The 23,692-nt window shown below is 40.8% G+C and overlaps 1 protein-coding gene across 1 annotated transcript in view; it reads left to right on the top strand.

Moving 5' to 3' along the window:
• CDH17 (cadherin 17) overlaps window positions 1-23,692 on the top strand; it is a 405,204-nt gene that overhangs the window by 84,987 nt on the left and 296,525 nt on the right. The window contains exon 5 of the mRNA XM_086965999.1: window positions 20,514-20,652. Within this exon, the coding sequence (XP_086822125.1) occupies window positions 20,514-20,652 (139 nt within the window). The remainder of the gene's footprint in view (window positions 1-20,513; window positions 20,653-23,692) is intronic.

Below are 23,692 nucleotides of genomic sequence, written 5' to 3'. Positions count from 1 at the left end.
TTCGCCCATACAGCCACACACACACACACACTTGGCAATACACAGTTACACAGACACACATAATCTATGTTTTAATATAGAATCACTCATTAGTAGTACACAAAGTAAACTAATTTAACTTTTGTGATACCTTAGTATATATGTTTTACACTTAGAAATAATTATAAAACACTCACAGTTACTGGATGATGTTATGTCATTTGAGATGTCATCAGTGATGCCACTGAGCATGTCATGAGTGATGTAATATGTGAGGTCATAAGCAGTGCATTGCGAGGGTGTAAGTTATAGTTAGCTCAGGTAAGTATAATTGCTGAATTGTTATGGTTTTTTGCATGTGAAATCTGAACCTAACTATAATGCCCCCTTACTTAAATGTAACATAAAATGTTTTCATAACAGTGTTACTTTATATATATATGTATATATAAATTTACACACACACATATTTTATGTGCGTGCCTTTATATAAGTATATATATTTTTTATAGTATTCAATCTTAGTTAAATCTACTGATTTTAATAATGCAATATATTAAAATATTTAAGGTTTACTATTTTAAGCTATATATATATTTCAAATGTATATTTTTGTATGCTTTTCAATGATATTAGTGTAAAATATTTTTTTCCGATACTTTTGTACTTATTATTTTGAGTAAAAGAAAACAATATTTTTGTAATCAATATTTTTGGTCACAATATTGTTGGTTCCAATATTATGTCAGTGGTCCACTCTGGTGCTCAACGATCTTCATTGGCACTCTCTCAAGGCCAGCAGAAAATATAAGCAGGCATGCTGTGTCTCACACCAAACCAGGCTACCTTCTCTCAACCATCAAAAGGTCCAGAGGCACCAAACACCTCAGAAATCTGTTTATCTCATATGCTAGATGTTACTCCAGTTAGTCACATGTGAAGGGGTGGGTATTTAGCCCAACTGATTCACTTACAAAATATTGATGTTAAAAATATAGAAGTGAAAAATATCGATGCAAAAATATAGAATGCAAAAATATTGACTCCCTATATCAAACAGGCAAGTACAAAAATATCAGGAAAAAAATATCGATGGAAAAAATATAGTTGAACCAAATATCGATATATATATATAAAATAAAATAATACATATCAAATATGTTAAATAATAAAATTCATAGAAAAAATAAAGTAGATATAATATAAATACAAAAATATATAATAAACAAAGTTAATGAAACAGTTAGACACACATACATAATAATTCATATATATTTACTTTAAAACAATTAATAAACAAATGTATTTGATAATTTTTAAAAAAATCTTCAAACTTACATTTCCCACTCCAGTGAGTGCAACAGTAGGGAAAGTGTTGGACAGTGGAGGGGTACAATTTATTATTCCCACTCCAATAATTGTAAAAGTAGGGAAAGTGTTGTATAGCGGAGGGGTAAAAATTACTATTACCACTCCAGTGAGTGCAACAGTAGGGAAAGTGTTGGATTGGGGAGGAGTAACAATTAATATTCTCACTCCAGGCAGTTCAAATTTAAAAACAAACAGAAATTTAACAACAATAAAAATATTTTAAAAACAAAATAACTTAGAAAATATATAAAAATGTTAAAAATTCAAATACAAATATATTTCATATTAAACGTTTTTAAAAACATATAATGTTAAATACTTATAACAAATACCTACAAATATTATATTAAATAAAATAAAAAATAATTTCCAAACAAATACATATTTTTAAATAAAAATTATCTAGAAACAAAAACATTAATTATTGCATAAATTAACTTTTTTTATTTCCTACCATATAACACCACACAATTCACAACCCACATCTAAAATTAAAAAATGTACTTCCTCAACTAACATAATTAATTACAAATTAAAGAAATATTATTAACAAAAAACAAATTAAAACTCATAAAAATTATTTAACTCCCCGCATTTTACCCCATATCCCCACAACCCACAACTAAAATTAAACTGTAAAATGTATTTACCCCAACACTGTACCCCTATAACAATAAAACCCACACATAAAAATATAAACAAACACCCTAATTAAATATAAATTAATGAATATTAATTAACAAAATTTTTAATTAATTAAAATGACTTCCCACCCTTTACGCCTATAATCCCTACAACCTGCACCTAAAATTAATCACACAATTACCATAATTAATGATCAAATACTTAGTTAATAAAAATGAACAACTAACTATTAATTATTTAAACAAAAATTACTTCCCACTCTTTACCCTTATAAACCTCACAACCCACACCTAAAATTAATTACACAATTTTCGTAATTAATTTTCTATCAATGAATTAAAAACAATTAAGAACTAATCATTAATTAATTAAAAATAGATTACTTCCCACCCTTTACCCCATAAACCCCACAACCAACAACTAAAAAAATCACACAATTACTATAATTAATTATCAATTAATTAGTTATAATCAATTAACAACTAATTAACGAGCTGCACGGGCCACCTTGTTAAGGGCCGGTGTGCGCTGAATCTGGGAGTGATGCGAAGATGAGCCGACCACTTCTGTGGTCTCACCAGATTCAGCGCACACTGGCCCTTAACAAGGTGGCCTGTGCAGCTCGGATTACTACTTCCACCCTCATTCTCTCACCTGGGAACGTATATTCATGCCCTGAAGAAGTTCATTTGGTGATGGTTTTTTAAAAAATGTACAAAGGTTGATCACTGTTGTATTCCAGCATTAGGAACTCTTTCCGTGAACATTAAAGACTCCTCGGGGTATCACTGGTCTTTTGGGTTAAGTTATAGACCTCGTAGAGGTTCTGAGACAATCGGTCTCCTGCTTCTGATCGCTCCCAGGCCTCATATTACATGATCATTTTATTACTTACTTTAAAACATTTTGGAGCTGTTCTTAACAACTAAACTTATAATGCACTTGTAATAAGACAGAAGGGATATCTGTCAGGTTAGTGATGGAGTATCCTTCTGCCAAACTATAAATCAGTCCCCTTGTAACTTTAATCCATTAACTTCTGTCCTCTATTGCTGCATAATTCCAGTGCCCCATGAAATAGGCAATCAGGTCATTACCATCAAGTGTTATAGAGTCAGTAATTAGATGATTTGGTGCTTTATAGCTATGGTAGATAACAATTAGACGACTTTAAAGTAATGTGATTCATCAACAAATTCAAGGAAACTGTATAGTGGGTAGAGAATTGGAAGAACCCAATACGGATAAAATGGTTTAAATAGATGAAGAGTTACTTTTTGTTACATCATAGTAAGGCTTGAAAATCACTAAGGGGCACATTAGGATGGCAGGCGGGCTTTGCCCGCCCGCCACCCTAGCGGAACACGGGACCGCCCGCCTAAAGGGCGGGGGTCCCGACATTGCCATTAGGATGCGCCCGCCACAGTGGCGGGCGCATTCCTCAATTTAACATTGTGGCGGGCGGTGCTCACTGCTCCCCCGCCACAATGTCAAAAACAAAAGCACGCCTTTGCACAATCGAAGCGGCAGGCACAGCGCGGTGCCTGCCTCTTCGATTATGCAAAGGCAGGTACCCGTGTGCCACCCCCCTTTGGCCTTCACTCTGGGGGCCCACAGGGGGCCCCCAGAGTGAACACCGCATGCCTTTCCGTGGAGGCATTGAAAAAACAAAAAAGGTAAAGCACGGCGCACTGCTTCGATGAGAAGTGAGGCTTGTTAGGAGATTGGAAGGAGATTAAACAATTTAAGGTGCTCCATACAGGTAACGCAACTGTTCAGGTGCGTCCAATAGGTTTGTGGGGTTGAGTGCGCTACTGGGGTGTAAGCGCATCCCTGTGGCGGGCACACTTTTGTGGACCTGTGTGTGTGAGAACAACACAGTGTATTCCAAAAGATTCAAAGTTCCAAAACTTTAGGAAGTTTTCAAAGTTTAATTCGGATTTCCATAAGTATATATCATATTATCATCATATGAATTGGTAAACGTATGTTGATATCATCATTAAACATAGGAGAAGCTCCAATGCATTTTGGACCAAACGTCCTTTTTCAAGGAGCACTGCAACAAAGAATACACGAAAGAACAAATGAATGCAATGTCTTCCTGACATTGTCAACAAACAAGGTAACTGCACTACAGTGTGCAAATGCGTGAAAAAACCTCATGCACCCCGGCAGGGGAAAGATCTGGTCAAGTGAAGGAAGAATAATCCGTGCGTTTAAAAGAGATTAGCAAACGGGTGAAAAGCGTGTCTAAAACGGGGTTAGAAATGAGAGGTGAAGGTGACTTCTGAATAACGTGGTTCCTAGGGTAGAACGAGTGATATTTAAAAACGGATGGGTTAAATCGAGTGAGACGTGGCTCGCAGGAGCATGCAAAGTGCAACCGGGATAACGCGGTGACTTCTTAAAAAAGGCAAAACTTACTTGGTGAAAGCAAGGTTAAGACGCATCGAACTCCGGTTTGAAGGGTGACAAACTTCGCGGAGTGTAAGCGGAGTTATAAAAAAAAAAAAGAACTAGTGGCGAGATGGTAGAAATAAAAAGAGGGGTTAAAGTGAAAGAGGTGTAAAACGTGGCCATCTTGGAATGGTGTGTGATAGAGGAAACAAAGATGTTCAAAAACATGCAGTTACAACTGGCAACAGCAAAACAGGAAATAGTGCATCAAGATATGCCCAAAAGGGCATGTTATAGGTAACAGCTTAATTCTGTACGGTCATTAAGACCAAAAGGTTTTTGAGATTGCAGTCTGTATATCCATGATGTTTCACGCTGTAGGAGGGCTTTGTTGTTGTCTCTCCCTTCAGTCTTAGGGACGATTTCCAGCACTAGATATTTGAGTTGTGCCACACTGTGGTTAGCTTCGTTGAAATGAATGGCGATGTTGGATTTCATATTCTTGGTACGGATATTAGACTTGTGTTCATTGAGTCTAGTTTTAATCTTCCTGCTGGTTTTTCCCACGTAGGTTTTGCCACATGGGCATTTTAGGAGGTAAATCAGATTTGCAGAATCACACGTGGCATCCACGTTGAGCTTGATATTGAAACCTCTCATGGGATGGCTGACGGTGTTCCCTTTGATTACATTATTGCAGTTGCTGCAATGATGACATGGTCGTGTGCCCGTGTGGTGTGTTGAGGTCGGTTCGGTGTCACATTTGGAAAGGATCTCCTTGAAGTTCATTGGTCTGGTATAAGCGAAGATGGGAGGGTCTTTGAATAGTTCACCAAAATCTGGTTCAGACGACAGTATTCGCCAATGTTTTAAAATGATCCTCTTGTATTTGTTACTGGAGGTAGAATACCTTGAGACCAGTACCATTCTTTCGCTGTTGGTTTTAGGTTTGTTTTGCAAAGCCTCCGTTCGAGGAATTGCTGAAGCTCGATCTATGGCTTCTTTGAGGATGGTTTCCGGATAATCTCTCTCACGGAATCTTGACGCCATTGATAGGATTTGGTTAGTTCTGGTGTCGGGGTCTGACACAATCCTGGTGACCCTTAACATCTGGCTGTAAGGTAAGTGTCTCTTAAGGGAGTTCTGATGGAAGCTGCTGAAGAGCAAGGCGTTGTTGCGGTCGGTGTTCTTACGGAAGAGATCTGTTTGTATGCCATGGGGCTTGATTTTGATGAGAACATCCAAGAATGCAATTTCATTGTGGTTTAGGTTCCAAGTGAAGTCGATTCGGTCATCTTTGGAGTTGAGTTCAGTGAGGGCCAGTTCTAAGTTCTCTTCAGTGTCCTTCCAAATAAAAAGCAAATCATCAATGTAGCGAACATAAAGTTTAAGGTTGTCCGTCCAGGTGCTGTTTTGGTAAATGTGATTTAGTTCAAAATTCCCCATATACAGATTAGCGTAGGTCGGTGCTGCGCAATTGCCCATGGCCATCCCGGACAATTGCAGGTACCAGTTCTCCTCAAATTTAAAGTAACTGTGATATAAGGTATATATCATTAACTCGAGGATGAAAGGTTTCAGGGAATCATCAATGTTGGATTGGAGCAAGGCCTGTTCTACAGCGTTGATTCCACCTTCATGGGGGATTGAAGTATATAAGCTTCTTACATCTGCGGTACACAGAATTAGTTTCTCATTTTCCAGAAGTTGGAGATCAGATAACTTATTGAGTAGTTCAGTGGTATCCTTGATGTAGCTTGGTAGACATGATACCATAGGTTGAAGATAACGATCAATGAATTTCCCAGTTGGTTCATGTATTGAACCTCTGGTGGATACGATCGGGCGGAACGGAGGGTCCGTCAGATTTTTATGGATTTTAGGCAACATAGTAATTGACGGGCTGCGGGGGTGTTCTGTAGTAAGGTATTTCCTCGTTCGGTCGTCAATGATTCCCTCAGTGGTAGCCTTTTCAATGATCTGGGATAATTCCCTTTTGAATTCGCCAGTAGGATTTCCATCGAGTGCTAGATAGACATTAGAGTCCATGACATGTTCTTTCGTACGTTGATTGTAAAGATCAGTGTTCAAAATGACAAGGGCACCTCCATTGTCGGCTTTTATGCACTTAATGGCTGGGTTCCTTGCGATATTCTTTAAGATATCAATGTCTTTGTTGGTGACATTCTTGTGAGTTTTCTTTCGGAAGTTTAGTTTGGAGATGTCCTGTTTAACCAAGGTCTCGAACGTATCTATGCTTTTATGGCTGACAGGCGGTATAAATGTACTTGAGGGTCGTAAGCCCTTGAGTTGGTCAGGTTTAGGATCAACTGCTGAATCTACGATGTTTTCAGAGAAATGTCTCAATCTCAACTTTCTTGTGAGTTTGAACGTACTAACGTCCAGTTCCAATAAGTTCGTGTCGCTGGTAGGCACAAATGATAATCCCTTTTGTAAAATTTTGGTTTCATGATCAGTCAATCGAACATTGGAGATGTTGATGACTAGCGATTTCTCCTGGTTTTCTTGTTGTTCTTCGGTGGTTGTTGGGTACCTGTGTTGTTTTTTGCCTGCCCTTTTGCCCCGTCTGGGTCTGCGGTTTTGTCTGGGCCTACCTCTAAAAAAGGCTCCGAGGTGGTTAAATCTACATCACTCGTTGAAGGAGTTCCATTCGGTGGAGGTGTTGAAGTTGATGTCTCAGTGGGGGTTCTCCTGGGTGGGCGGTTGGTGCCATCACTCTCAGAGGAAGAGGTGTCAGTGTTGGGATTATAAGGTTTATTTCTGCGGCGTTGGGCGTAGACATCCGCCCATGTATAAACCTCTCCAAGTTTATAGTCCAAGGTGTCCCGGCGGAATTTACGTAGTTTGCGTTCGTTAATTTCTTTGGTATGTCTGTCTAATTGGACTTGAATTTCCTCAAGAGTGGTGGTTAACTCCTCTGGTGTTATTAGATCCTTCAGTTCATTTTCAATGGTGGTGATTTCATAGGTGAGCTCAGTGAGGATGCCTCATAGTTCCTCCACTATTAATAGAATTAGGTCCAGACTGCACCTATTTAAAATTGCATTCCATCGTTCAATGAAGGTTTTAGAATTTTTGCAGAGCGACGGTTTTAAAGCAATCCGTAGGCCACGTGGGATGCGGAGCACCTTATGATATTTTATCAGGGTGTTAGCGTGTAACTTCTGATTTATGCGGCGTCTTGAAAGGTATAGGAGTTGTTTGACGCACTGTTCCTTTGTTTTGTTGGATGCCGTTTGAGTGAGGTCTTCGTTGATGAGGGCGTATATTCTTTCTGTTGCATCTGTGTCGAAGGCTAGGGTTTCAGCTCGGGCTTCAGTAGATTTTGAAATTTCTTCGTACTGCATTGTTAGTTAAGTGCGTGCTGCCTGCTAGGAGAACAGTGGTTGAGGATAAGCAAAAAAGGTAAAGCACGGCGCACTGCTTCGATGAGAAGTGAGGCTTGTTAGGAGATTGGAAGGAGATTAAACAATTTAAGGTGCTCCATACAGGTAACGCAACTGTTCAGGTGCGTCTAATAGGTTTGTGGGGTTGAGTGCGCTACTGGGGTGTAAGCGCATCCCTGTGGCGGGCACACTTTTGTGGACCTGTGTGTGTGAGAACAACACAGTGTATTCCAAAAGATTCAAAGTTCCAAAACTTTAGGAAGTTTTCAAAGTTTAATTCGGATTTCCATAAGTATATATCATATTATCATCATATGAATTGGTAAACGTATGTTGATATCATCATTAAACATAGGAGAAGCTCCAATGCATTTCGGACCAAACGTCCTTTTTCAAGGAGCACTGCAACAAAGAATACACGAAAGAACAAATGAATGCAATGTCTTCCTGACATTGTCAACAAACAAGGTAACTGCACTACAGTGTGCAAATGCGTGAAAAAACCTCATGCACCCCGGCAGGGGAAAGATCTGGTCAAGTGAAGGAAGAATAATCCGTGCGTTTAAAAGAGATTAGCAAACGGGTGAAAAGCGTGTCTAAAACGGGGTTAGAAATGAGAGGTGAAGGTGACTTCTGAATAACGTGGTTCCTAGGGTAGAACGAGTGATATTTAAAAACGGATGGGTTAAATCGAGTGAGACGTGGCTCGCAGGAGCATGCAAAGTGCAACCGGGATAACGCGGTGACTTCTTAAAAAAGGCAAAACTTACTTGGTGAAAGCAAGGTTAAGACGCATCGAACTCCGGTTTGAAGGGTGACAAACTTCGCGGAGTGTAAGCGGAGTTATAAAAAAAAAAAAGAACTAGTGGCGAGATGGTAGAAATAAAAGAGGGGTTAAAGTGAAAGAGGTGTAAAACGTGGCCATCTTGGAATGGTGTGTGATAGAGGAAACAAAGATGTTCAAAAACATGCAGTTACAACTGGCAACAGCAAAACAGGAAATAGTGCATCAAGATATGCCCAAAAGGGCATGTTATAGGTAACAGCTTAATTCTGTACGGTCATTAAGACCAAAAGGTTTTTGAGATTGCAGTCTGTATATCCATGATGTTTCACGCTGTAGGAGGGCTTTGTTGTTGTCTCTCCCTTCAGTCTTAGGGACGATTTCCAGCACTAGATATTTGAGTTGTGCCACACTGTGGTTAGCTTCGTTGAAATGAATGGCGATGTTGGATTTCATATTCTTGGTACGGATATTAGACTTGTGTTCATTGAGTCTAGTTTTAATCTTCCTGCTGGTTTTTCCCACGTAGGTTTTGCCACATGGGCATTTTAGGAGGTAAATCAGATTTGCAGAATCACACGTGGCATCCACGTTGAGCTTGATATTGAAACCTCTCATGGGATGGCTGACGGTGTTCCCTTTGATTACATTATTGCAGTTGCTGCAATGATGACATGGTCGTGTGCCCGTGTGGTGAGTTGAGGTCGGTTCGGTGTCACATTTGGAAAGGATCTCCTTGAAGTTCATTGGTCTGGTATAAGCGAAGATGGGAGGGTCTTTGAATAGTTCACCAAAATCTGGTTCAGACGACAGTATTCGCCAATGTTTTAAAATGATCCTCTTGTATTTGTTACTGGAGGTAGAATACCTTGAGTCCAGTACCATTCTTTCGCTGTTGGTTTTAGGTTTGTTTTGCAAAGCCTCCGTTCGAGGAATTGCTGAAGCTCGATCTATGGCTTCTTTGAGGATGGTTTCCGGATAATCTCTCTCACGGAATCTTGACGCCATTGATAGGATTTGGTTAGTTCTGGTGTCGGGGTCTGACACAATCCTGGTGACCCTTAACATCTGGCTGTAAGGTAAGTGTCTCTTAAGGGAGTTCTGATGGAAGCTGCTGAAGAGCAAGGCGTTGTTGCGGTCGGTGTTCTTACGGAAGAGATCTGTTTGTATGCCATGGGGCTTGATTTTGATGAGAACATCCAAGAATGCAATTTCATTGTGGTTTAGGTTCCAAGTGAAGTCGATTCGGTCATCTTTGGAGTTGAGTTCTGTGAGGGCCAGTTCTAAGTTCTCTTCAGTGTCCTTCCAAATAAAAAGCAAATCATCAATGTAGCGAACATAAAGTTTAAGGTTGTCCGTCCAGGTGCTGTTTTGGTAAATGTGATTGAGTTCAAAATTCCCCATATACAGATTAGCGTAGGTCGGTGCTGCGCAATTGCCCATGGCCATCCCGGACAATTGCAGGTACCAGTTCTCCTCAAATTTAAAGTAACTGTGATATAAGGTATATATCATTAACTCGAGGATGAAAGGTTTCAGGGAATCATCAATGTTGGATTGGAGCAAGGCCTGTTCTACAGCGTTGATTCCACCTTCATGGGGGATTGAAGTATATAAGCTTCTTACATCTGCGGTACACAGAATTAGTTTCTCATTTTCCAGAAGTTGGAGATCAGATAACTTATTGAGTAGTTCAGTGGTATCCTTGATGTAGCTTGGTAGACATGATACCATAGGTTGAAGATAACGATCAATGAATTTCCCAGTTGGTTCATGTATTGAACCTCTGGTGGATACGATCGGGCGGAACGGAGGGTCCGTCAGATTTTTATGGATTTTAGGCAACATAGTAATTGACGGGCTGCGGGGGTGTTCTGTAGTAAGGTATTTCCTCGTTCGGTCGTCAATGATTCCCTCAGTGGTAGCCTTTTCAATGATCTGGGATAATTCCCTTTTGAATTCGCCAGTAGGATTTCCATTGAGTGCTAGATAGACATTAGAGTCCATGACATGTTCTTTCGTACGTTGATTGTAAAGATCAGTGTTCAAAATGACAAGGGCACCTCCCTTGTCGGCTTTTATGCACTTAATGGCTGGGTTCCTTGCGATATTCTTTAAGATATCAATGTCTTTGTTGGTGACATTCTTGTGAGTTTTCTTTCGGAAGTTTAGTTTGGAGATGTCCTGTTTAACCAAGGTCTCGAACGTATCTATGCTTTTATGGCTGACAGGCGGTATAAATGTACTTGAGGGTCGTAAGCCCTTGAGTTGGTCAGGTTTAGGATCAACTGCTGAATCTACGATGTTTTCAAAGAAATGTCTCAATCTCAACTTTCTTGTGAGTTTGAACGTACTAACGTCCAGTTCCAATAAGTTCGTGTCGCTGGTAGGCACAAATGATAATCCCTTTTGTAAAATTTTGGTTTCATGATCAGTCAATCGAACATTGGAGATGTTGATGACTAGCGATTTCTCCTGGTTTTCTTGTTGTTCTTCGGTGGTTGTTGGGTACCTGTGTTGTTTTTTGCCTGCCCTTTTGCCCCGTCTGGGTCTGCGGTTTTGTCTGAGGTTTATACATGGGCGGATGTCTACGCCCAACGCCGCAGAAATAAACCTTATAATCCCAACACTGACACCTCTTCCTCTGAGAGTGATGGCACCAACCGCCCACCCAGGAGAACCCCCACTGAGACATCAACTTCAACACCTCCACCGAATGGAACTCCTTCAACGAGTGATGTAGATTTAACCACCTCGGAGCCTTTTTTAGAGGTAGGCCCAGACAAAACCGCAGACCCAGACGGGGCAAAAGGGCAGGCAAAAAACAACACAGGTACCCAACAACCACCGAAGAACAACAAGAAAACCAGGAGAAATCGCTAGTCATCAACATCTCCAATGTTCGATTGACTGATCATGAAACCAAAATTTTACAAAAGGGATTATCATTTGTGCCTACCAGCGACACGAACTTATTGGAACTGGACGTTAGTACGTTCAAACTCACAAGAAAGTTGAGATTGAGACATTTCTTTGAAAACATCGTAGATTCAGCAGTTGATCCTAAACCTGACCAACTCAAGGGCTTACGACCCTCAAGTACATTTATACCGCCTGTCAGCCATAAAAGCATAGATACGTTCGAGACCTTGGTTAAACAGGACATCTCCAAACTAAACTTCCGAAAGAAAACTCACAAGAATGTCACCAACAAAGACATTGATATCTTAAAGAATATCGCAAGGAACCCAGCCATTAAGTGCATAAAAGCCGACAAGGGAGGTGCCCTTGTCATTTTGAACACTGATCTTTACAATCAACGTACGAAAGAACATGTCATGGACTCTAATGTCTATCTAGCACTCGATGGAAATCCTACTGGCGAATTCAAAAGGGAATTATCCCAGATCATTGAAAAGGCTACCACTGAGGGAATCATTGACGACCGAACGAGGAAATACCTTACTACAGAACACCCCCGCAGCCCGTCAATTACTATGTTGCCTAAAATCCATAAAAATCTGACGGACCCTCCGTTCCGCCCGATCGTATCCACCAGAGGTTCAATACATGAACCAACTGGGAAATTCATTGATCGTTATCTTCAACCTATGGTATCATGTCTACCAAGCTACATCAAGGATACCACTGAACTACTCAATAAGTTATCTGATCTCCAACTTCTGGAAAATGAGAAACTAATTCTGTGTACCGCAGATGTAAGAAGCTTATATACTTCAATCCCCCATGAAGGTGGAATCAACGCTGTAGAACAGGCCTTGCTCCAATCCAACATTGATGATTCCCTGAAACCTTTTTGAACTCAATCACATTTACCAAAACAGCACCTGGACGGACAACCTTAAACTTTATGTTCGCTACATTGATGATTTGCTTTTTATTTGGAAGGACACTGAAGAGAACTTAGAACTGGCCCTCACTGAACTCAACTCCAAAGATGACCGAATCGACTTCACTTGGAACCTAAACCACAATGAAATTGCATTCTTGGATGTTCTCATCAAAATCAAGCCCCATGGCATACAAACAGATCTCTTCCGTAAGAACACCGACCGCAACAACGCCTTGCTCTTCAGCAGCTTCCATCAGAACTCCCTTAAGAGACACTTACCTTACAGCCAGATGTTAAGGGTCACCAGGATTGTGTTAGACCCCGACACCAGAACTAACCAAATCCTATCAATGGCGTCAAGATTCCGTGAGAGAGATTATCCGGAAACCATCCTCAAAGAAGCCATAGATCGAGCTTCAGCAATTCCTCGAACGGAGGCTTTGCAAAACAAATCTAAAACCAACAGCGAAAGAATGGTACTGGTCTCAAGGTATTCTACCTCCAGTAACAAATACAAGAGGATCATTTTAAAACATTGGCGAATACTGTCGTCTGAACCAGATTTTGGTGAACTATTCAAAGACCCTCCCATCTTCGCTTATACCAGACCAATGAACTTCAAGGAGATCCTTTCCAAATGTGACACCGAACCGACCTCAACACACCACACGGGCACACGACCATGTCATCATTGCAGCAACTGCAATAATGTAATCAAAGGGAACACCGTCAGCGATCCCATGAGAGGTTTCAATATCAAGCTCAACGTGGATGCCACGTGTGATTCTGCAAATCTGATTTAGCTCCTAAAATGCCCATGTGGCAAAACCTACGTGGGAAAAACCAGCAGGAAGATTAAAACTAGACTCAATGAACACAAGTCTAATATCCGTACCAAGAATATGAAATCCAACATCGCCATTCATTTCAACGAAGCTAACCACAGTGTGGCACAACTCAAATATCTAGTGCTGGAAATCGTCCCTAAGACTGAAGGGAGAGACAACAACAAAGCCCTCCTACAGCGTGAAACATCATGGATATACAGACTGCAATCTCAAAAACCTTTTGGTCTTAATGACCGTACAGAATTAAGCTGTTACCTATAACATGCCCTTTTGGGCATATCTTGATGCACTATTTCCTGTTTTGCTGTTGCCAGTTGTAACTGCATGTTTTTGAACATCTTTGTTTCCTCTATCACACACCATTCCAAGATGGCCACGTTTTACACCTCTTTCACTTTAACCCCTCTTTTATTTCTACCATCTCGCCACTAGTTTTTTTTTTTTTTATAACTCCGCTTACACTCCGCGAAGTTTGTCACCCTTCAAACCGGAGTTCGATGCGTCTTAACCTTGCTTTCACCAAGTAAGTTTTGCCTTTTTTAAGAAGTCACCGCGTTATCCCGGTTGCACTTTGCATGCTCCTGCGAGCCACGTCTCACTCGATTTAACCCATCCGTTTTTAAATATCACTCGTTCTACCCTAGGAACCACGTTATTCAGAAGTCACCTTCACCTCTCATTTCTAACCCCGTTTTAGACACGCTTTTCACCCGTTTGCTAATCTCTTTTAAACGCACGGATTATTCTTCCTTCACTTGACCAGATCTTTCCCCTGCCGGGGTGCATGAGGTTTTTTCACGCATTTGCACACTGTAGTGCAGTTACCTTGTTTGTTGACAATGTCAGGAAGACATTGCATTCATTTGTTCTTTCGTGTATTCTTTGTTGCAGTGCTCCTTGAAAAAGGACGTTTGGTCCGAAATGCATTGGAGCTTCTCCTATGTTTAATGATGATATCAACATACGTTTACCAATTCATATGATGATAATATGATATATACTTATGGAAATCCGAATTAAACTTTGAAAACTTCCTAAAGTTTTAGAACTTTGAATCTTTTGGAATACACTGTGTTGTTCTCACACACACAGGTCCACAAAAGTGTGCCCGCCACAGGGATGCGCTTACACCCCAGTAGCGCACTCAACCCCACAAACCTATTGGACGCACCTGAACAGTTGCGTTACCTGTATGGAGCACCTTAAATTGTTTAATCTCCTTCCAATCTCCTAACAAGCCTCACTTCTCATCGAAGCAGTGCGCCGTGCTTTACCTTTTTTGCTTATCCTCAACCACTGTTCTCCTAGCAGGCAGCACGCACTTAACTAACAATGCAGTACGAAGAAATTTCAAAATCTACTGAAGCCCGAGCTGAAACCCTAGCCTTCGACACAGATGCAACAGAAAGAATATACGCCCTCATCAACGAAGACCTCACTCAAACGGCATCCAACAAAACAAAGGAACAGTGCGTCAAACAACTCCTATACCTTTCAAGACGCCGCATAAATCAGAAGTTACACGCTAACACCCTGATAAAATATCATAAGGTGCTCCGCATCCCACGTGGCCTACGGATTGCTTTAAAACCGTCGCTCTGCAAAAATTCTAAAACCTTCATTGAACGATGGAATGCAATTTTAAATAAGTGCAGTCTGGACCTAATTCTATTAATAGTGGAGGAACTATCAGGCATCCTCACTGAGCTCACCTATGAAATCACCACCATTGAAAATGAACTGAAGGATCTAATAACACCAGAGGAGTTAACCACCACTCTTGAGGAAATTCAAGTCCAATTAGACAGACATACCAAAGAAATTAACGAACGCAAACTACGTAAATTCCGCCGGGACACCTTGGACTATAAACTTGGAGAGGTTTATACATGGGCGGATGTCTACGCCCAACGCCGCAGAAATAAACCTTATAATCCCAACACTGACACCTCTTCCTCTGAGAGTGATGGCACCAACCGCCCACCCAGGAGAACCCCCACTGAGACATCAACTTCAACACCTCCACCGAATGGAACTCCTTCAACGAGTGATGTAGATTTAACCACCTCGGAGCCTTTTTTAGAGGTAGGCCCAGACAAAACCGCAGACCCAGACGGGGCAAAAGGGCAGGCAAAAAACAACACAGGTACCCAACAACCACCGAAGAACAACAAGAAAACCAGGAGAAATCGCTAGTCATCAACATCTCCAATGTTCGATTGACTGATCATGAAACCAAAATTTTACAAAAGGGATTATCATTTGTGCCTACCAGCGACACGAACTTATTGGAACTGGACGTTAGTACGTTCAAACTCACAAGAAAGTTGAGATTGAGACATTTCTTTGAAAACATCGTAGATTCAGCAGTTGATCCTAAACCTGACCAACTCAAGGGCTTACGACCCTCAAGTACATTTATACCGCCTGTCAGCCATAAAAGCATAGATACGTTCGAGACCTTGGTTAAACAGGACATCTCCAAACTAAACTTCCGAAAGAAAACTCACAAGAATGTCACCAACAAAGACATTGATATCTTAAAGAATATCGCAAGGAACCCAGCCATTAAGTGCATAAAAGCCGACAAGGGAGGTGCCCTTGTCATTTTGAACACTGATCTTTACAATCAACGTACGAAAGAACATGTCATGGACTCTAATGTCTATCTAGCACTCGATGGAAATCCTACTGGCGAATTCAAAAGGGAATTATCCCAGATCATTGAAAAGGCTACCACTGAGGGAATCATTGACGACCGAACGAGGAAATACCTTACTACAGAACACCCCCGCAGCCCGTCAATTACTATGTTGCCTAAAATCCATAAAAATCTGACGGACCCTCCGTTCCGCCCGATCGTATCCACCAGAGGTTCAATACATGAACCAACTGGGAAATTCATTGATCGTTATCTTCAACCTATGGTATCATGTCTACCAAGCTACATCAAGGATACCACTGAACTACTCAATAAGTTATCTGATCTCCAACTTCTGGAAAATGAGAAACTAATTCTGTGTACCGCAGATGTAAGAAGCTTATATACTTCAATCCCCCATGAAGGTGGAATCAACGCTGTAGAACAGGCCTTGCTCCAATCCAACATTGATGATTCCCTGAAACCTTTCATCCTCGAGTTAATGATATATACCTTATATCACAGTTACTTTAAATTTGAGGAGAACTGGTACCTGCAATTGTCCGGGATGGCCATGGGCAATTGCGCAGCACCGACCTACGCTAATCTGTATATGGGGAATTTTGAACTCAATCACATTTACCAAAACAGCACCTGGACGGACAACCTTAAACTTTATGTTCGCTACATTGATGATTTGCTTTTTATTTGGAAGGACACTGAAGAGAACTTAGAACTGGCCCTCACTGAACTCAACTCCAAAGATGACCGAATCGACTTCACTTGGAACCTAAACCACAATGAAATTGCATTCTTGGATGTTCTCATCAAAATCAAGCCCCATGGCATACAAACAGATCTCTTCCGTAAGAACACCGACCGCAACAACGCCTTGCTCTTCAGCAGCTTCCATCAGAACTCCCTTAAGAGACACTTACCTTACAGCCAGATGTTAAGGGTCACCAGGATTGTGTCAGACCCCGACACCAGAACTAACCAAATCCTATCAATGGCGTCAAGATTCCGTGAGAGAGATTATCCGGAAACCATCCTCAAAGAAGCCATAGATCGAGCTTCAGCAATTCCTCGAACGGAGGCTTTGCAAAACAAACCTAAAACCAACAGTGAAAGAATGGTACTGGTCTCAAGGTATTCTACCTCCAGTAACAAATACAAGAGGATCATTTTAAAACATTGGCGAATACTGTCGTCTGAACCAGATTTTGGTGAACTATTCAAAGACCCTCCCATCTTCGCTTATACCAGACCAATGAACTTCAAGGAGATCCTTTCCAAATGTGACACCGAACCGACCTCAACACACCACACGGGCACACGACCATGTCATCATTGCAGCAACTGCAATAATGTAATCAAAGGGAACACCGTCAGCCATCCCATGAGAGGTTTCAATATCAAGCTCAACGTGGATGCCACGTGTGATTCTGCAAATCTGATTTACCTCCTAAAATGCCCATGTGGCAAAACCTACGTGGGAAAAACCAGCAGGAAGATTAAAACTAGACTCAATGAACACAAGTCTAATATCCGTACCAAGAATATGAAATCCAACATCGCCATTCATTTCAACGAAGCTAACCACAGTGTGGCACAACTCAAATATCTAGTGCTGGAAATCGTCCCTAAGACTGAAGGGAGAGACAACAACAAAGCCCTCCTACAGCGTGAAACATCATGGATATACAGACTGCAATCTCAAAAACCTTTTGGTCTTAATGACCGTACAGAATTAAGCTGTTACCTATAACATGCCCTTTTGGGCATATCTTGATGCACTATTTCCTGTTTTGCTGTTGCCAGTTGTAACTGCATGTTTTTGAACATCTTTGTTTCCTCTATCACACACCATTCCAAGATGGCCACGTTTTACACCTCTTTCACTTTAACCCCTCTTTTATTTCTACCATCTCGCCACTAGTTTTTTTTTTTTTTATAACTCCGCTTGCACTCCGCGAAGTTTGTCACCCTTCAAACCGGAGTTCGATGCGTCTTAACCTTGCTTTCACCAAGTAAGTTTTGCCTTTTTTAAGAAGTCACCGCGTTATCCCGGTTGCACTTTGCATGCTCCTGCGAGCCACGTCTCACTCGATTTAACCCATCCGTTTTTAAATATCACTCGTTCTACCCTAGGAACCACGTTATTCAGAAGTCACCTTCACCTCTCATTTCTAACCCTGTTTTAGACACGCTTTTCACCCGTTTGCTAATCTCTTTTAAACGCACGGATTATTCTTCCTTCACTTGACCAGATCTTTCCCCTGCCGGGGTGCATGAGGTTTTTTCACACATTTGCACACTGTAGTGCAGTTACCTTGTTTGTTGACAATGTCAGGAAGACATTGCATTCATTTGTTCTTTCGTGTATTCTTTGTTGCAGTGCTCCTTGAAAAAGGACGTTTGGTCCGAAATGCATTGGAGCTTCTCCTATGTTTAATGATGATATCAACATACGTTTACCAATTCATATGATGATAATATGATATATACTTATGGAAATCCGAATTAAACTTTGAAAACTTCCTAAAGTTTTGGAACTTTGAATCTTTTGGAATACACTGTGTTGTTCTCACACACACAGGTCCAAAAAAGGCATTGAAAAAACCCCATTGTAATATTGCGGGCGGTGTCTGACAGACACCGCCTGCATGTTACTCATTTTCCGCCCTGGCCGCAGGGCGACCGGGGCGGAAAAGTGGCGGGTGGTGTTTGCCTCCGCTGCGGTCCCCCCCGCCATTGTAATGTGGCAGGGGGAAAAGGGTGGCGGGCGGGCATTTCTGTCGGGCGGATCGCCACCGCCACCATGGCGGTGGCGATCCGCCCGACATCATAATGGAGCCCTAAGTAACTGTGTTGTCCATTGCACCCATAAATAATATACTTATGTAGCAGTTGCAGAACCTTTCAGTGAATGCTGCTTTTTATGGTAGGATCACTACAATTGTGAAGTAAAGATTTGTCCTTTCTTCCTATTATTGTACGATAGACTCTCAAATGCTGCCAGATACAGGAATCCATTGTGACAACCTGGTTCAATTGCATATTGGGTTATGAGAGATCCAAAATTACCTTCCTTAAACTACGTTACATATTTTCATTGCTACATCAAGGGTCACATCAGGCAGTACCGCCTTGAGCAATTCGCTTTCTCAATGGTTCTTCATATTCTCATTTGATTCGATCCTACCAGAAATTCATCTTGGGCTACTCATAGGCTTGGCCAAGACTTGGACGCTATTTGGGTCAATGACCCATTCTGTCAATGCTATCACACTTTTCGTCTTTCTAGGCTGAACCATTTTGCGTGCCTTTCTTCTGCTCTTCCAGAACATATAGGGTAGTCCTGTCTCCCTGCCCTTACTATAATGTCGTAAGTGGAAGAGTGCTTCGACTGAGACTCTGGTGCATCTCTGGCCTACAGAACTGTATCTCTTGATTCTTATCTAGAGAAATTAGTTGATACTCGTTCACCCCAAATCATGTGAATACACTTGTTATTTCACCTTCATTTCTTGGGTTCATATAATGCCCGTAGGTATAGGCACTACCAGTTAACTGCGCTTTTTAAGGTGGTGTAATCTTGCCAGATAGGAACATTATAGGTACTGTGATACACACTCCACAGTGTGTGCCCAGCAATACACCTACTTGGTTCCCTTAAGTCCTGCATGTACATGCCCACAGCTGGCACATACCCATAATAAAAATATAATACTATAATGAAGAGTGTATATGACAGTGTTTAGGGGGATCTGCATGGTCCTGATAAAAGCAGGAAGATTTCTCAGGCTAAACTGAGCAGGTCAGAAGTCATTCCCTGTGGCCACAACTTACTGGGCATGGCTGAAAGCCAATACCCAAGAAGTTCTGGAAACTTTATAAAACAAAAGACAAATAACACGAAAAACGTTTTTAATGTAAAGTTGTGGTTTTTGACCCAGAAAGCAAAATAGCGCATGTTTTAAAAATAACCCCAACATTTTCACTACAAGAAATCTATTGAGGGACTTTATGTTTATGGTCAAAACCTAAAAACTACTGAATTTAGCCAGTTGTGACGAGATGCACAGTTAGAACTGCATCAATGCACTCTTCGTGCTCTCACACATAATGCCACCTGTGATATAAAAGGTCATCACGAAATATAGTACTGGTAACTTCTCATATCACCTTCACTACTGACGTCGTCAAATCTACTCAGCCCCCTTGTACTCCTCAGCCCACCAGGTGCAGGAAATGAACCTCAGCTGAACACAGCAACTTTTGGGCGCAAGACAACCTATCCTCAATTGAAGTTTTGTAGGAGAACGTGGTTATACCTCAGAACCATCGATGGCCTGTTGATGCACTAGTTCAATACATCTGTTATATCCTGAAAATGTTCATTCAAATGATTTGTGTACTCCACTACATGCTAGAACTTTAAGATAGAACTTGTTTTATGGTACGACAAAGTTGAGATGTCTTTCTATGTGAACAAGAGTACGATTGCCTGTTTCTACAGGGGCACCAATATCTTCGAACACCATATACCTTTGCTATCTAAGCCCTCTTTTTTACCCCACAGGTGCAAGCAATTGATTCAAGCAATGCAGTGATAGAAGGCCCGTTCTCCATTAATGTCTTTGTGGAAGACGCCAATGACAACTTCCCCGTGTTTAATCAGAGCATATACAAGGCAGTGGTGAGGGAACGTTTCAGAGTTGGTAAGTTTGATCAATGATTTTGAGGAACTGATTAACTATGAAGAGCGATGTAATGTGATAGTCATGTTAGAGATACAGTGGGATTGTCAGAGATTGCAAAGCGAGGCAGGCAGGCAGTACCCTACATTTTAAGAAACCTGCAAAAATGTTGTGTGCTGACAGATAAATTAGCGGGAACAAGCACTGTTGCTAAAATCGTCTTTCATTTCTTATAGACTACTAACAGCATACGGGTGAGCCTGATAAGATCTGGAACACCCACCAAGGAACACTCAACATAGTTTTCTATACAAAATATTATATAAAAATAACACGTCTTCCCCCTTAACCCAATCCAACTTGACTATTTTCCAACACGATCCAACACATACACACATGTGTAAGAACTCAAATGAATATATATATATATATATATTCACTGAAAAAACCATAGGTTATAGACCATATATAGTTAGGAATTAGCATTTACAAAACCTTATTTTACTCACACAAAACCATTGAAATTCGCATATATAGTTAGTTGCACTGACAATATATCGCGCACCCGCAATCCACTGCTGATCATGTCACATATTACATCATTCATGACATGGTCAGTGACATCACTGATGACATCTCAAATGACATCACTGATGACATCACTGATGACATCTCAAATGACATCACTGATGACATCACTGATGACATCTCAAATGACATCACTGATGACATCACTGATGACATCTCATTTGACATTACTGATCACATCACTGATGACATCATTCATGTGATAATACGATGAACCTCTTCAGACTCTAATATAACCTTAGATAAACTCAGTGTAAACAGATACTCACAACTGTCACTCATCCATGGAGTTACTCACACACCTAGTCAGTCATGCAAAGAATCAATCACACCTCCATTTCCTCAACTATACAGTTATACACACCTTACTTATTCAAACATATACTAACACATATTTACTCTCTTATACAATCCCTGATACAAGTTCACAATGATCCATACAGCCACTCACACATTCACTGGCTCTTATGCACAGTTATTTATATATGTCAACTCTCACATGTACTGTGTTTTACATATGTACTTACTTTGACATGTAGCACTGAGATATCCATTCACTCACCAATACACTCATGCACACAGTCAACCGCCCATACAACTGTTTCCACATGCACTTTTGAACCCATACATCTAGTGAATCAACTGCTCACACATCTATGCACAGAGTCACACACCTCCCAGCCACCCACACACACACTCAGTCTCCCATACAAATACTTGGGCAACCAATCAATAACCCATATAGTTACTCATATAGCTACTGATCAACACATGCAGCAGTTTACAGAACAGATATAATGATGCACAAATTAAGACAGTTTAGTCACTAACCCATGCACTCAGTGAGACTCATTTAATCACTCTCTCATACAGTCAGTCATGCACCTACTAAATGCTTCATCCAGACACTTATACATCCACTCATTCTTTAATATGTAAGACATATTTTAACTTTACAGAAACATACCGTCACTGGATAATGTCATCAGTGATGTCATCAGTGATGTCACTGACCATGTCATGAATGATGTAATATGTGACATCATCAGCAGTGGATTGCGGGTGCGCAATATATAGTTATTGCAACTAACTATATATGCGAATTTCTATGGTTTTGTGCGAGTAAATTAAGGTTTTGTAAATGCTAATCCGTAACTATATATGGTCTATAACCTATGGTTTTTTCAGTGAATTTTCAAGGTTTTGTAAATGCTAATCCCTAACTATATATGGTCTATAACCTATGGTTTTTTCAGTGAATTTCATTGGTTTTTTAAAAGCTAATATCTATAGCTGTAAAATATATTCTTATTCTAATTCACAAATATATTTTATATATTTTTGTATTTTATTTTTTTTAATTCAATTTATATTCTAGTTTAAATTATATTTTCTTGTTTCGCTGCCGATCCGCGAACTGGTAAACGTTCCGTTAGTGCAAGCACCGCGTTAGAAAGCCACATCGTGACGCGTCGCGTAAACGCAACGTATCGCGTTACTACGTAATGCCCCTTATGACGTGCTGCGTTAGCGCACCCGGAAGCGTTCTGGAACGCGAACCAAGGCGCGAAACGCAAAGCCCCGGAAACGATCCGAGGCGCGGCGCGGAACGCGTAACGTAAGCATAACAGGTCATGTGACTAGTTCATAAAACTTTTCATTGGTTCATTTTACTTTTAGTTTCCTAATGATGGAACGCTTGATCATATGACGTAAAATAAACACTTTTCATTGGTTTAGAACATTTTTTTTCCCAAATGATGAAAGTCCCACCTTTTTTCCTCACTCCGACTTTCATTTTTATGAGAGAAAGACCTGTTTTTGCTTGCTTAGACATGGCATTTGTATTAGCTGCAGCTGGTGGATCTCCACCACCTCCACCACCACCAAAGAAGAGAGGACCAACTAGCCAGGTCATCTTCCAACAAGAGGAAGAAGAAGAGGAAGACGAGGAACAGGAGCAAGGGACAAGGCCGTTTTTGAAAGAAATGCCAAGGACGTCCCATGTTAAAGTAAATTTTATCTGGCAATTTTTTTCTTTACCTCCTCATGAAAAGAAAGTAAATGCCAGGTACGTTACCTGCCTCATCTGCCACAAGAAACTCTCCAGAGGGACCGAGAAAAAATATAGCTATGGTAATTATAATAATTAAGAGGGTGCCACCTCTCCATGTGTCGATGCATGGTAATTATACCATGCATCGACACATGGAGAGGTGGCACCCTCTTAATTATAGTGCTGCACAACTTAAAGATTTGGTGGATAACCCCCGACCGGCCAAAACATCCACCAATGACCTAGCAATACCTGAATCAGAAGCAAGGGAAACGGTCCCAAATCTCCAAAAGAACTTTGGGCAGATGAGATTAACATGTGTAGCTTGTGGAAAATTAATTTCATGTGGAGAGAGGAGTATTACTCTAATAAATCGAGCATATGAAAATCATCAATGTCCAAAACGTCCAAGAAAGT

Source organism: Lissotriton vulgaris, chromosome 4_1 (genome assembly GCF_964263255.1).
Source record: "Lissotriton vulgaris chromosome 4_1, aLisVul1.2, whole genome shotgun sequence".
Classification (NCBI taxonomy): Eukaryota; Metazoa; Chordata; class Amphibia; order Caudata; family Salamandridae; genus Lissotriton; species Lissotriton vulgaris.
This window is presented reverse-complemented; position numbering and strand designations above follow the sequence as displayed.